The sequence below is a fragment of the Musca vetustissima genome, unplaced genomic scaffold, assembly GCF_032173495.1.
Source record: "Musca vetustissima isolate MV318-11 ecotype Yass unplaced genomic scaffold, APGP_CSIRO_Mvet_v1 utg12183, whole genome shotgun sequence".
NCBI classification, from domain to species: domain Eukaryota; kingdom Metazoa; phylum Arthropoda; class Insecta; order Diptera; family Muscidae; genus Musca; species Musca vetustissima.
The window spans coordinates 189225-204991 of NW_026878969.1; the positions used below are offsets into that span (position 1 = coordinate 189225).

Sequence of the window (15767 nt, forward strand, 5' to 3'; positions counted from 1 at the left end):
ATAGATTTTGAAATCTGAAAAACTTTTGAGTTCATATAATTTGTAGGTTAGGGTTGTTTCTGTACAATCTCCTTTACCATATAGGTGAACAAAATTACTCTGTTTACAGGTCTAAATATATCTACAACATATGCTCTAGTACCAGAACATTAAGGATTGACATGATTTGAAATATTTTTTTAGTCGTCACAAAAAAAATGAATTTTGATTATTGAAAAATCCTCGTTGGTATTGAAAACGTTGAAAGCAATATTAGCTGTTCTTTCAAATTTTCGTTATTTTGAGGATTCTGGAATTGATTGTATTTTGAGTTGATTTTATTGTATTTCAGTATAGTCCACGGCAAATTGATAGTATATTGGAAACATTTCCATAGGTTAGCATATCTCCAAAAAAAGATCTACTTCGGTTCAACAATAGGTTGCACCAATAAATCCCAATTTTTTTTGCTTTTTTATTTTTTTAAGGTAAATGAAATAGAAAATCTTATTGCAATCCCTAATATTTTGTACTAGAGTATTCAACAACAATATTTTCTTACAGCATGTGATCAAAATTAATTTATAATACAATTTATTAAAATAGCATGCTATGTGTAATATAATAAAAATTAAATAACAAAATATTGAAAAAACCTCAAATATTAACATTTCGTTTTTTACTTTTCTTTCTAAAGGTGGCACACCACTTATTCCCTGCAGCACCGCCCAAGGCACCACAGCATTGCGCCGCAATGGCAATGGTGTGGCCTCAACCGCAACATCAAATACTCCTCCGCCTTTGTATTCACCATCGCCCAGTAATGCTTCGGCAGCGACGGCGTCGTCATCGGCGGCGGGCACAACAAATGCAGCCGCCGCCGTTGCTGCAGCGGCCGCAGCTGCCGCCTCCTCTAATTCTGCGGCCACAACACCCAACAGCAATCAGGAGTTTTCCTTTAAGGCCAAACAAGAGGTTGATGTTATGCGACGCATTATGGAACTACAGCGAGAGGGATTATGGACTGAAAAACGTTTACCCAAACAATTGGAACCGCCACGGCCCAAGGCCCATTGGGACTATTTGCTTGAGGAAATGGTTTGGTTGGCTGCCGATTTCGCCCAGGAACGTAAATGGAAAAAGGCGGCGGCCAAGAAATGTGCCAAAATGGTGCAGAAATATTTCCAAGACAAAGCCAACGCGGCCCAAAAGGCTGAAAAGGCCCAAGAAGCCCACTTGAGACGTGTGGCCGCCTTCATTGCCAAGGAGGTGAAAATGTTTTGGGGTAATGTTGAGAAATTGGTGGAATATAAACATCAAACTAAATTGGAAGAAAAACGGAAAAAGGCATTGGATCAGCATCTCTCGTTTATTGTGGATCAAACGGAGAAATTCTCCCAACAATTGGCAGAGGGTATGAATAAGACACTGAAAGATACAACCTCAGCCAATCCGAGTATAAATTCCAGTCGGATATCATCACCGAAAAGAGATGCCACCGATGGTAAGTAATGAAAAAAAAATTAAAATAAATTTCAATACGAATTTCACATGATGCTAACTTGTCACTGATTCCCCAAAACTTATGCTCTATTTTTGAGAAAGTTTTAAAGGGAAACCACAAAGGATGTTCGCTTAAGCGAGGCATTTGTCTGATGTTTATTTTAAATTCCATCAAAATCAATTTTACTACAAAAACTAATTTTAATAAAAAATATGTTTTCTTTTTTTTAATAGATGAATTCCGCCCCGACTCTGCCTCCGAAGATGACGAAGAAACCATTGCTAAGGCCGAGGAGGAAGAAAATGCCGATGTCGATGCCGAGGTGGCAGCATTGGAAAAAGAATCTCAAATGGATTTGGATGATTTTCTCAAAGATCTGCCCAAGGGTTATCTGGAGAATCGTGATAAAATTGTCTTAGATGAGGATAACACCAGCAATACCGCCACCACATCTTCATCAGCATCCAAACAGCGTAAAGGCAACAAGAATCGAAAACAAAAATCCGCCAAACATCAAGAAGACGACAGTGATGATGGTGAATTTGAGGCCAACGAGAGTAGTGAAGATGATGAGAATACCATTCGCAAACAAGAGGAAGAAGAAATGGATGTTGATCATCAAAAGGAATTGGATGAATTGGAGGCGGATAATGATTTAACGGTGGAGGAGTTGATAGCCAAATATAAAACGGGTAAAATTGATGAATCGACCGCAAACACCATTACCACCACCCCAAGTAAAACAAGATCGTCAAATAAATCTAAAACAGATGATAAAGATGTGGAAACGGCAAAAATGGAAGATGACCAAGACGACGAAGAATTGGATGAAGAAACCATTTCCAAGGCCATGCGAGATTCGGATGATGATTCAACAGATGCTGAAGAAGAATCGGCCGATGAAGATGATGACGAAGACGACGATGAGGAGGATGAAGACGACGACGAAGAAGAAAGTGAAAATGAAATCAGCGACGCAGAAGAAAATCCTGAAGATGCTGCTGGTCTCAAAGATCTTTTAGAAGATTCAACAAATGCCACTAACAGCAGCAGCAGTAAAGATGACATGATTAAAGATGCTGCCGCCTTGGCTGAATCCTTACAACCCAAAGGCAATACCTTATCCTCAACAAATGTTGTGACGCCCGTACCATTCCTCTTAAAACATTCATTGCGTGAATATCAACACATTGGTCTTGATTGGTTGGTGACAATGAATGAACGTAAACTTAACGGTATATTGGCTGATGAAATGGGTTTGGGAAAGACAATACAAACCATAGCATTGCTAGCCCATTTGGCCTGTGTCAAAGGTAATTGGGGACCACATTTAATTGTTGTACCCTCCTCAGTGATGTTGAATTGGGAAATGGAATTTAAAAAATGGTGTCCTGGCTTTAAAATACTCACCTATTATGGTACACAAAAAGAACGTAAAATGAAGCGGGTCGGTTGGACTAAACCGAATGCTTTTCATGTCTGCATAACATCGTACAAGCTGGTGGTACAGGATCAACAAAGTTTTCGTCGTAAAAAATGGAAATACCTTATATTGGATGAGGCTCAAAATATTAAAAATTTCAAATCTCAACGTTGGCAATTGTTGCTAAACTTCTCGACAGAAAGGTGAGTTAGAAAAAAAATAAATTCACAAACATTTTTACCTTGTCCAAGCCGTTTCAAAGCAGCGACCACTTTTATTGAGTTGGAATTGTTGTGGATCTATTTGGAACGGCGAGGTCGTTTTTATAGAATTTAATACATACATAAACACATCTCTATTGAGGCGAAAATTTTGTATAAATCTAGCACCCCAATCGGCAGCTTAACTCTATCTCAATAAGTTTTGCAGTCACGCTTGGGTGCTTAGATTAATATTTTTGGACTAATATTCGCTATTGTGGTTTTATTCGACAACCAGAATAGATACATTAGCCGACAATGCATTCGAAAACGTTCGTTTTATATTAAATTAGATTGAAATGAATTGAAAATTTCCATATGTAATTACTATATTGGCACCTAAAAAGCACTTTCTTGTCCTTAATTTAACCATGGCTTGAAAATCGTACATGTGTGCTATAACAAATCATCAAAACAGATGCAAAGTTGATACTGAAACCAACAAGTACCAACGATTACTCTGTTTACATTCCAGTAGAAGATTCTTTTTCAGTCTCCAACGATCCTCAACATGATGATAAATTAGTCCACTGACTTTGGTTAGATTTCGACCTATTTTTGGAAGAATCTAAATATACCAAAACTGCAAATAGGATGTTCGCATTTTAGCGAGGCATTTGTCTGATTGGGAAAGGTTAGAGATTGGAAAAATATTTTTAATTTTTATAAATGTTTTAATGTAGTTTATCGCCTTAAGGTCGGAAAACATGAAATTGAAATTAAATAAAAAAATTAAGGAGATATCTTAGGTGAATGAAAAAAATTTAATGTCTTAGTTATCCTCCATGCAAGGGCACTCTGTGTCACATTGATTATTTTACCACAAGTGGAACAATTTGTAACCTTGCTAGACAAAAATTGGGTCATTTGAAACTTCATATTTCTAATTTTATTGTGAATTTGAAATTGTTTTCAAATATCACATTAAACGTCATATATTTTTTGGTCATTTTGGTTTTCAATATGATGACACTTTAGTCAACTGACTTTGGTTAGATTTCGACCTATTTTTGGAAGAATCTAAATATACCAAAACTGCAAAAAGGATGTTCGCATTTTAGCGAGGCATTTGTCTGATTGAAAGGATAAAGTGATCAAAAATAGTTTCTAGGATTTAATTATATTATATTGTTGGCACCTAAAAAGCACTTTCTTGTCCTTAATCTATCCATGGCTTGAAAATCGTACATGTGTGCTATATTAAGTAGATTTTTTTTCTTCGAACGGATGCAAAGTTGTTACTGCTGCAAGTATCAACGATTACTCTGTTCACATTTGTGTTTATGGCTTTTATAAAGTTCTCCAAAGTCCTCAATATGACGATAAATTATTCCACTGACTTTGGTTAGATTTCGACCTATTTTTGGAAGAATCTAAATATACCAAAACTGCAAATAGGATGTTCGCATTTCAGCGAGGCATTTGTCTGATTGAGAATGGGGCAAATTTGTTAAGGCATAAATAAATTAATTTAATTGTTTATTTAACCTCTGTATTTAGTATATTCAGGTTATTGGTACATATGCATGGGCACTCTGTGTCACATGATTACTTACAAGTGGAACAATTTGTAACCTTGCTATAACAAAATTTGTATTTTGAAATTTAATTATATCTTTGTAATAACTCTGTAATGGGTAGCCATTACAGAGTTATTTCAAAATATAGACATATATTTCAGTATAGATCATTTAAAAAGTAATTTGGTTTGGCACCTAAAAAGCACTTCCTTGGCCTTTTAAAACCCATGACTTGGAAATCGTACATGTGTGCTAAATAAATTATTCTTTATTCAAAACAGATGCAATGTTTTCATTGTCCATAACCAAGATGAAAATAATTACTCTGTTTACAAATGAATCTTTCTATTATGTTCCGACAGTTTATACAAATGGTCCACTGATTTGATTAAACCTATTTTTTAGGTATCTAAATATACCAAAAATAAATGATTTATTCGAAGAAAGTAGGAGATATAAGGTCAACATTATTTATTTTATTTATTTCTATTTTAATTTCGAATTATTTTTTACTTTGTCTCATGATTTTTTTATACAGCACTTCAATCAGTGATATAACTCTTTGTTATTCTTATAGTTATAGAACTACGCTAAGGTGCCTACAATAAAATTACCGAATAATCTCGCTACTATTGTCTTGTCGTTTCAATCAGAAGTCAGTATTAATAGATTATACTACACAATAATTTGCCATTTCCTTAGATTTTATTTTATAGCATCCAATAATGGTTCTTTGTGCTGTTACCATGGTCACCAAGAAAGCCATAATAATTAACAAAAGGATGCTTATATAAAAAAATAAGACTAAATTTCGCTATTGTGGTTTTGTGTAGACGACCAGAATAGATATTTTGGTGTACAGATTTTCGATTTTTTTAATTATTATAAGGGCGAGTATAGATGTACAAACGATTCTGGGCATGTCTTCCAGTTAAGAGATGCAACTAGTTAATCTGCAGCCACAGTTCTTCTGCATTAAGTTGGGTAGGCCGGCCGGCCGGCAGGGCAATTGAATAAGTGCAGTGTGTTGTTGTGAGGGCCTGTATAGAAAAAATGCATCATTAACGGTGGCCTGATTTTTTTCCAAAGAAAATATGCCTCATTAACGATGACCTGTTTTTTTTTCTACAGAACCTAAGGCCGGATTTTTATAGCCTTCAACACAGTTTGGTACGGGATATTATGTTTTTGTGCGTATGTTTGTAACAGGCGAATTTATGATCCGAATTGAATGAAATTTGGCACAGCTCATCTATTTGGCCCAAGGACGAACCCCATTGAAATTGGGAAAAATTTCAATTTCAGATTTAAATATAGCTCCCATATATATATTTTCGTCCGATTTAAAGTAAATGGTGCACCATAGTACCTCTATGGCTTTCGATGTGCGAAATGTGGCATAGCGTACTGAATTGTGTTTAAAATAATGCGTGCTAAGTTTCATGATAATTGGTTCAGATTTAGATATAGCTCCCATATATATTTTCGTCCGATATAATGTAAATGGTGCGCCAAAGTCCCTAAATATCTTTTGATACGCACGAAATTTGACATAGGGTACTGTCTATAATGATGTGTGCTAAGTTTCGTGAAAATCGGTTCAGATTTAAATAAAGCTCCCAAAAGCTCCCCTGATTTTCTTCTACAGAAAAAATTCTCCATTAACGCCTGTTATACTGAATCCTGATTTTCTTCTACGGAAAAAATTCTTCATTAACCGAAACCAGATTTTTTCTATAGAAGAAAAAATTATGATTTTTTTTAAGTTTAATTTGCTTTCTGAGTCCACTATAAATATGTAGCACTTCAATCGGTGATATAATTCTTATCCATATAGTTATTGATCCACGCTAAAGTGCTTATATTAAAATTTTGGAATAATCTCGCTAATATCGGTTCGTTATAAAAAAACCAACAGCCGGTATTATTAGATTAAACTACATGAAAATTGAAAATAGTTTTGGTGTTTGTCTATCATAGCATCAAAGTCAAATACTTGATATGAATTACGTACAATCAAGAAAAACTATTTGGCATTTCGTAACGATGCTTAGATAAAACATTGACTAATTTTCGCTATTGTGCAACTGTTTACCAGTCACAATATTAGAATTAGTGAACATTCTAATATTTCAAATTAAAAAATTGTTCAATTTATTTGTATGTTTTAATACTTGCAAATGGGAATCTAATTCTTTTTTAGACACATCTTAGTTCTTAAAAATTTATAAAAATGCATGTTATAAATTTGTTTATATAGTTTATCAATCTTCATTTTGAATACTAATTTGATTTATTCTCTTTCTCTTCCAGACGTTTACTACTCACCGGTACACCATTACAAAATGATCTTATGGAATTGTGGTCACTTATGCATTTCCTAATGCCCTATGTATTCTCATCGCATCGTGAATTCAAAGAATGGTTCTCTAATCCAATGACCGGCATGATTGAAGGCAATATGGAATATAATGAGACGTTAATACAACGTCTGCACAAAGTTATACGGCCGTTCTTGTTGCGACGCCTTAAAAAGGAAGTCGAAAAACAAATGCCCAAAAAATACGAACATGTTGTTATGTGTCGTCTGTCGAATCGTCAACGTTATCTGTACGATGATTTTATGAGTCGAGCGAAGTAAGTTCGTATGCCACAAAATGGGAAAAAATTCCATGTTTTTTTTTCTTTATTCAAATTGGATAGAATATGATTTTTAATTGTATTGTATTTCATTTTTTTTTACAGAACAAAGGAAACCTTGCAAACTGGCAATTTGCTGAGTGTTATAAATATTTTAATGCAATTGCGTAAAGTCTGCAATCATCCGAATATGTTTGAAGTACGTCCAACGATATCACCATTTCAAATGGAGGGTATTACATTTGAAACGTCACGTTTGGTCTGTGATCTAATGGAATATGATCCATTTACGGTAAGTTTTCTAATAACGAAGTATTTAACGACATTGATCCCTTTGGTAAATTTAAAAGCTGATTCCTATAGTATTCGTCGAGATACCCTATAGGAAGATGTAGGGAGCCAAGAAGAAAATATTTAAAATTAAAATTTTAGTATTTTATAGTGAATATTAGTTTTTATAAGCTCGGGTTTGTTGTTAACTACGTAACATTAAATATGGTCTTATAGGCCTTGTATTACATGAATGAATAAATAAAAATAATATGGGGATTTTACCACCTAGGGTTGTATACTGACTTAGGTCCAAATGATGTATGCGAAGTTTTGTTTGAAATCGGTTTAGATTTAGATATAGCTCCCATATACAATTTGAATGATGCAATAAACTCCCAATATTTGTCCGATTGAGATAAAATTTTACACAGCGTACTTAATTAGGCCAATATTGATATAAGCCAAGTTTTGTTGGAATCGGTTCAGATTAGATATAGTTCCCAAATATAGTTTAGTCCTATTTTATGTGAATGGAGCACCATTCTTGTCAATATTGGTCCGATTGAGACAAAATTTTGAACAGAGTTCTGAATTAGGTCCAGATTTTTGAAATCGGAGTTTTGTTGAAATCGGTTCATATAACAGATTCGTTGTATGTAAATAGAGCACCATACTGCCAATATTGGTGCGATTGAGACAACATTTTGCTAAAAAATTTCATTTTTTTAAATATTCCTTACATTTATATTGAAGTATAGCATCAACAAATAACATTCCTAACCTCATTTTTTATGAAATATTTTGTGAATGTTATGAGTTTTAATTTTGATGCTTATATTAAACTAAAGACTGATTTTCGCTATTATGGACTTGTTAAACATCCATGATAGATATTTTAGACTACAAATAATTTTTTTAGAGGTATTTTGAAATGTTTTTTTCTTGACCTAGCATCTCAATCAGTGACTTAACTCCGATTACATAGTTAATGAACTACGCTAAGATGCTTACATTAAGAACAATGAATAATCTCGCTAACTCTGTCTTGTTTGATTTTCGAAAGACAGTGTTAATAGATTAAACAACAATATTTATATGATGTCTGATAAAAAATCTGCTTAGCAGATTTTTCCTATTAGGAATAGTCAGAATATATACTTTTTGGAAAGTATTATTAGTATATACTATGTTTTAGAAGTATTTTGCACGATGTCGTTTTTATAGCATCTCAATCAGTGACTTAACTTACTTTACATAGTTAACGAACTACGCTAAGATGCTTACATCAAATAATTTTGAATAATCTCGCTAACTCTATCTTGTTACATTTTTCGAAAGGTAGTGTTAATAGATTAAGCTACAACAATTGATGATTATTTAGACCAAAGTTTTTAGCATCAAAAATGTCTTTCATAACCACTTTTTTTCAATAGTTTTGAAAGTGACTTAAAATCTAACTGATGCTTAAAGAAAATATATAGACTAATTTTCGCTATTGTGGCCTTGTGTTCAACAGCCAGAATAGATATTTTAGACTACATGTTGTGATTCAATACCCAGAATAAAAATGATTTAATATGGAATAGGAGCAAATATTTTAAAATTTTTTTCCATACCTCATTTTTTTAGCATCTCAATCAGTGACTTAACTCCCATTGTTATAGTTAAATAACTACGCTAAGATGCTTACATCAATTATTTTAATGAATAATCTCGCTAACTCTGTCTTGTGTCATTTTCGAAAGGCAGTGTTAATAGATTAGACTACAAGAACTATTGAAAAACTGGGAACAAAGTACCGTCAGATTTAGCTCCCATATATATTTTCGTCCGATTTAAGGTAAATGGTGCGTCAAAGTCCCTAAATATCTTTCAATATGCACGAAATTTGGCATAGCGTATTGAATTGCGTCTAGAATGGCATGTGTTAAGTTTCGGGAAATTCGGTTAAGATTTAGATTTAGCTTCAATATATATTTTCGACCAATTTAATAGAAATGGTGACCAAAGTTCTTATATATATATATATATATATATTTCGTTCTATTTCATGTCAATGTTCTTTCGAAAAGGCGACATCTGTTAGGATACTATGTAGAATATACCCAAAGTGGTGTAGGGTATCATATAGTCGGCCCAGTCCGACATTATTACTTTCCTTACTGCTGGTTAGCATTTCAATCAGTGACTTAACTCAAATGTCATAGTTAATGAACTACGCTAAAATGCTTATATTAAATAATTGAATAATCTCGCTAATACGGACTTGTTTTTTCCTACAGAAAGTCGGTATTAATAGGTTAGACTACAAGCATTTGTAAAAATATTTCTGGTATGTTTTTTTTTTTTTTTGAAAAACAATTTTTCGAATATTCTGTTCTGCGGAAATTCTATAGCATTTCAATCAGTGACTTAACTTATTTTATAGTTAAGTAACTACGCTAAAATGCTTATATAAAATATCTGAATAATCTCGCTAATACGGACTTGTTTTTTGCATCGAAAGTCAGTATTATTAGATTAAACAACAAAGTCGTTAAATAGTCATGTTAATGCTTCCAGTTTCGGGATGCATTTTTTGTTTGTCTTACCATGTCAAGAACTTGGAAGCCAAGAGACATTTGGCTGCCAAGTTGCAAACCGTAAAATACTGATAGTAAAATTTAGTCACCTCTTATTATTATCTACAATCATTTCTGTGATATATATTTAATTATATGTATTGTCTTTTTCTCTTTAAGGAAAGAAAATAGAAATCAATTTTTTATAAAAAAAAAACAACAATAATAATTTTTTGTTATCCCTTTTTCCTCTTTTCATCACAGCAAATTGATTTACACTCCCTAAATCTACTCCTAATTGAATTGGAGTTAACCCTCACAGCATATGTGTCACATAAATCTCGTCTATTGGCGGCGCCACGTAAACTTATCGAAGAAATTGATAGTCTACCGGATCCACCACCACGATGTCCAACGGGAAAATATAAATTCCATATAAGGATACGTGATACTCGAGTGCAACAGAACATCAGTGCTCATAGTCAACAAATGGTAAAGGTGGGAGCAAGTCCTGCCATGAAAATGGAGGGTAATAAATTTGTACCCCTTAATGCAGCAGCAGTGGTGGCGGCGGCGTCCATTACTAACAACATGGGTTTTACATCGCGTGATATTGTTGAGACTGGAAGTAATCGAATTAATAAGCGTATCAACAATGTCATCAATCCAATTGGTGCGCCGAAATTGGGTCCCATTACACCTGGCTCGATAACAAGATCCTCTGTTCCTACAAATGTATCGTCGTCTACACCATCATCGTTGTCATCGCCCATGGGCGGCCCAACACCTGCCAAACAAATGCGTCTGCAAGATCCCCTGAGTTTGGATGACATGATGGTGGATAATATCAAAACGGAAAAGTTTATCGATGACAAGGCATTGGTAAAAGTTTTAGCACAACAAGTCAAGACCACCACAAATATTACTTCTACTGATGTTTCTACATTCAAGACTGAAGCTGTGGCGGCGGCTACTGCTGCTGATGAGGATAATACTTCGGAACTGGATCCCATTTTCAATATGTCGGAAATTTTGCAACAACGCAAAGAGCAAAGATTGGCTCGGCTGAAATTGATGGCAAATGTCAATAAAAGACGTACCGATGCCACACCCATCTATGGAGCCGATTGTCGTGAATCCATTGAACATTGTTCGGAGGGCAGTCGGCTGTTGCAGTATTCCACTTGGCAGACCAGAGGTTATACAAATTGCAACACTGCCATGCATCGTTCAAATGATAATTGGACCCTGAATAAAATTCTGAAAAATTATGAAAAACGTTGCCAGGACCTTAAACACATCTTTCAGAATTATGTTATCTATGTACCGTCCGCTTGTGCACCACGTATACGTTTCTATGTGAATAATTTGGCATCTGTACGCATGACTCGGGAACGTGCCATCGAGCAAACAATACAAAAGGAAATGTCACCAAAATTGGCGTTGTTACATCCCATCATATCGGCAATGACCACTCAATTCCCCGATCCACGTCTCATCCAATACGATTGTGGTAAACTGCAGACACTGGATGGTCTTTTGAAGCAACTCAAATACAATCATCATCGCGTCCTGATCTTTACACAAATGACGAAAATGCTGGATGTTTTGGAGGCATTCCTCAACTATCATGGCCACATTTATTTGCGTTTGGATGGTGCTACCAAGGTGGAGCAGAGGCAAATACTAATGGAACGCTTCAATACGGACAAACGCATTTTCTGTTTTATACTCTCGACACGTTCCGGTGGCGTGGGTATTAATTTAACGGGTGCAGATACTGTGATATTTTACGATTCAGACTGGAATCCCACCATGGATGCTCAGGCGCAGGATCGCTGTCATCGCATTGGTCAGACAAGAGATGTACACATTTACCGTTTGGTTTCGGAGAAAACCATCGAAGTGAACATCCTAAAGAAAGCCAATCAAAAACGAATGCTTAGTGATATGGCCATTGAGGGTGGAAACTTTACCACGTCGTACTTTAAGAGTTCCACAATTAAGGATCTTTTCAATGTGGATACACAGCAACAACAACAGGGTGAAGCGGCGGGAGCAGCAGCTGGTGTACCAGCTATTGCCTCATCTCAATCAAGTGAAACAGCACCTTCGTCATCGGCGTCATCAACTGTTGTCGAGAGCAATGAAATTGATTTGGAAAAACAATCGTTGAAGGCTTTCGAAAGTGCTCTTGCTGCTGCCGAGGATGAACAAGATGTCCAGGCGGCAAAAACGGCTAGAGCGGAAGCTGCTGCCGATTTGGCAGAATTTGATGAGAATATACCGCTGGAAGAAGTTGCCACAAATACTGAGGGTGGTGGCGCTAATGTTGAACTCAGTAAAGCTGATTTGGAAATGCAAAATTTGGTTAAACAGGTTAGTTGAGTTTTTAAAATAATTTGGTTTTACACAATGTGCAATGGGTTGCCAGTCGTTGGCCGAGAAGTACTGGGATTCTTTGGGATTGTAGACTCCGTTGTGGACGTAGTTGAAATTATTTTTGTCTTGGGAAACGTATTTGTATTTTATATATGTTTAAACATAAACAAACATTTTTTTCTTTGATTTACAGTTTGAAAGGTATTTAAAATATATTATATGGGCATTAAATATCTATTGTTGAAAAATATGTTATTCTTTGTTTTTGAACACGAATATTTTGAGTGCCCAGATAAATTCTCTCATTGACGTTCAGACATAGTTAAAGCGATTTGACTACGCTTAATTATATCACTCAACGTCATACAGATATCATTTGAGGAATTAAAAGATTAATTGATTTAATCGCATGGGTCATACACATAAGGTATCATTTTTATGGGGCATTTAAAAAAATTAAATTCGGAAATCCTGTGAACACCAATCAATGTTAAATTGTTGACAAAGTACAGATCGCATTTATTATCCGAATTAGATGAAATTGAACACAGCTCAATTATTTGGCCCAAGGACGAACCCTATTGAAATTGGGATAAATTGGTTCAGATTTAAAACTAGCTTCCATATTAACTTTCGTCCGATTTAATGTATATCGTGTACCAAATTCCCTATATATCTTTCGATTTGCGCCAAATTTGGCACAGCGTACGGTATTAAGTCTGGAAAGGTGTGTGTTCAGTTTAATAAAAATCGGTTTGGATTTAGATATAGCTCCCATATATATTTTCTCCCGATTTAATGTCAATGGTGTACCATAGTTCCTATATATCTTTCAATTTGGCACAGCGTCTAGAATGATGTGTGCTAAGTTTCGTGAAAATCGATTCAGATTTAGATATAGCTCCCATATAAATATTCCTTCGTTTAATGTAATGTAATGTAAATGCTGCACCAAAGTCCCTATATATCTTTCGATTTGCACGAAATATGGCATAGCTTATTGAATTGAGTCTAGAATGATGTGTGCTAAGTTTCGTGAAAATCGATTCAGATTTAGATATAGCTCCCATATATATTTTCTCCCGATTAAATGTAAATCGTGCACAAAAGTCCCTATATTTCGTTTGATTTGCACAAAATTTGGCATAGCGTACTGAATTTAGTCTGAAATGCATATATAGAATATACCCCCCAAAGTGGTGAAGCATATCATATAGTCGGCCCAGCCCGATTTGACTACTTTATTTACTGGTGTTGAACTTTGGCATTGAATGTTTAAAGTTGATCATTTTCATCATATGAATATAATTTTGAACACAAACATTTTATGCCTAGATTAAAAATTTTTAATTATTAACGTTCAGACATAGTCGAAGCGATTATATACCACGCTCGATTATATCACTCAACGTTAAACAGTTTTGTGTCAAAAATATTTTGCAATAATACATATTTATTTTAATAATTATATAACAAGGTCATTTAGGTAATTTATAACCTATTCTCTTTTATTAATTCGAATTTTTTGTACTGATATTTATTACTTTGTGGCACTAAATGTTTAACGTTTTTAATTTTCTCTATTTTATGGGTATATAATTTGAAATATAAACATTTAATGCCTATATAAATATGTAATGTTTTAATTATTTTTAACGTTCAGACATAGTCGAAGTGATTATTACCCACACTCGATTATATCACTCAACGTTAAACTGTTTTCTTTATTTTTTTTAATTCTTAGTTCGATTTTTTTTTGGCATTGGAATATTTAATGTTGAATGCCGTCTCATCCTCTACAGGGAATTGACATTGAACGCAAATATTTAATGCCTAGATGAATTATTAATTTTTTTAATTGACGTTCAGACATAGTTAAAGCGATATTTCCCACGCCTGATTATATCACTCAACGTTAAACAATAATTACTTATATGACCAGAATTTGCTACCGACCCAATCTCTTGTTTTGATTTCCATTGAAAGGCCTTATAATTTTTCAAAATTTTTAATCCAAATTCGAATCACTTTATAATAAATTTGTTTGTTTTTTTATTCTCCTTTTTACAGCTCTCACCCATCGAACGTTATGCTATGCGTTTTGTGGAAGAAACCGGTGCCGCTTGGACCGCGGAACAATTACGTGCCGCCGAAGAAGAACTCGAGGCGCAAAAACGTGAATGGGAAGCCAATCGTTTGGCCGCCCTACAAAAGGAGGAAGAAATGCTCAAGCAGGAAGCGGAAAATGATGAAATGTTGACATATTCACGGAAGGATGCCACAAATCAGGTTAATAGACAAAAAACTAATGTTAAGACTAATAGCAAAAGAACAAATATGGCTAGAAATCGTGATAGGGGTTCCGCTACTGCTGCCAATAATAAACGACGGCGTTTACAACAGCTACGTAACAGTAGAAATGTAAATGCACGAACCTCAACTAGAAGGGGTGGGGCGGCAGCGGCGGAAGCGACGGATGGTGATAACACCAGACGTAAACGTCGTATAAGTAGTAGGCAACAACAACAGCAGCAGCAACAACAACAGCAATTAAATGTACAAAAGAATAGTCGTAACAGGACTACCTCTAGCGTTGATAGGAGTAGACAGCGACGGCAGCAACAACAAAAACGTGGCCGGACGACTAGACTTAGCGGTGGAATTAGGAAAGATGATAGCCAGGGAGAACAAAGTGAAAATAATGACGATTCGGAGGAGGAAGTTAGGGAAGAGGGGGATGATTCAAATCAAAGCGAACTTGAAGATGATCATGAGGAAACGGCAGTTAGTGGTAGTGAGAATAATGAGGATACAATGGAAGAAGTTGAAGATGAGGATGCGGATGATGATGAAGACCAAGAAGATGGTGATGAGGAAAATGATACTGAGGAGAATCTGGAGGAGGGGACCGAAAACGAGGAAGATGATAATGAGGTTAGCAATGCCGATGAGGACGAAGACGAGGACAATGAAAATGACCATGAACAGGAATCTAATGATGAGGACGATGTAGAAGATGATCACAATCAAAATACCGAAGATGATGGTGGTGAATATGAAAGTCAACAACTGAGTCGTCGTAGTAGATTAAGATCCTTACGTGGTAGTTTTACTAAGAAATCTCCAAAGGTTATGCGACGCAAATCATTGCGTCAATCTTTGGATACCAGCTCTTCCCATGCAACCAATAGAAAGACCACACGCACATCAATGGCTGCAGCAAGG

At 35.1% G+C, this 15767-nt stretch overlaps 1 protein-coding gene, 2 non-coding genes and 3 pseudogenes across 3 annotated transcripts in view; all 6 read left to right on the forward strand.

The window, feature by feature from the left end:
* The window catches only part of LOC133323765 (helicase domino), a 42151-nt gene that overhangs the window by 14357 nt on the left and 12027 nt on the right, over positions 1-15767 (forward strand). Inside the window, exons 7-12 of the mRNA XM_061532685.1 lie at positions 677-1483; positions 1717-3109; positions 7000-7323; positions 7432-7618; positions 10425-12539; positions 14613-14831. Coding sequence (XP_061388669.1) covers positions 677-1483; positions 1717-3109; positions 7000-7323; positions 7432-7618; positions 10425-12539; positions 14613-14831 — 5045 coding nt within the window. The remainder of the gene's footprint in view (positions 1-676; positions 1484-1716; positions 3110-6999; positions 7324-7431; positions 7619-10424; positions 12540-14612; positions 14832-15767) is intronic.
* Positions 1525-1642, forward strand: LOC133323772 (small nucleolar RNA Me28S-Am2589). The gene has a single exon (XR_009754096.1). It is a non-coding gene; the product is annotated as a small nucleolar RNA Me28S-Am2589 (small nucleolar RNA).
* Positions 3672-3798, forward strand: LOC133323790 (small nucleolar RNA Me28S-Am2589; annotated as a pseudogene).
* On the forward strand, positions 3953-4089 carry LOC133323782 (small nucleolar RNA psi18S-841/snoR66). Its single transcript, XR_009754098.1, has one exon. It is a non-coding gene; the product is annotated as a small nucleolar RNA psi18S-841/snoR66 (small nucleolar RNA).
* LOC133323773 (small nucleolar RNA Me28S-Am2589) lies at positions 4124-4250 on the forward strand (annotated as a pseudogene).
* LOC133323778 (small nucleolar RNA Me28S-Am2589) lies at positions 4477-4603 on the forward strand (annotated as a pseudogene).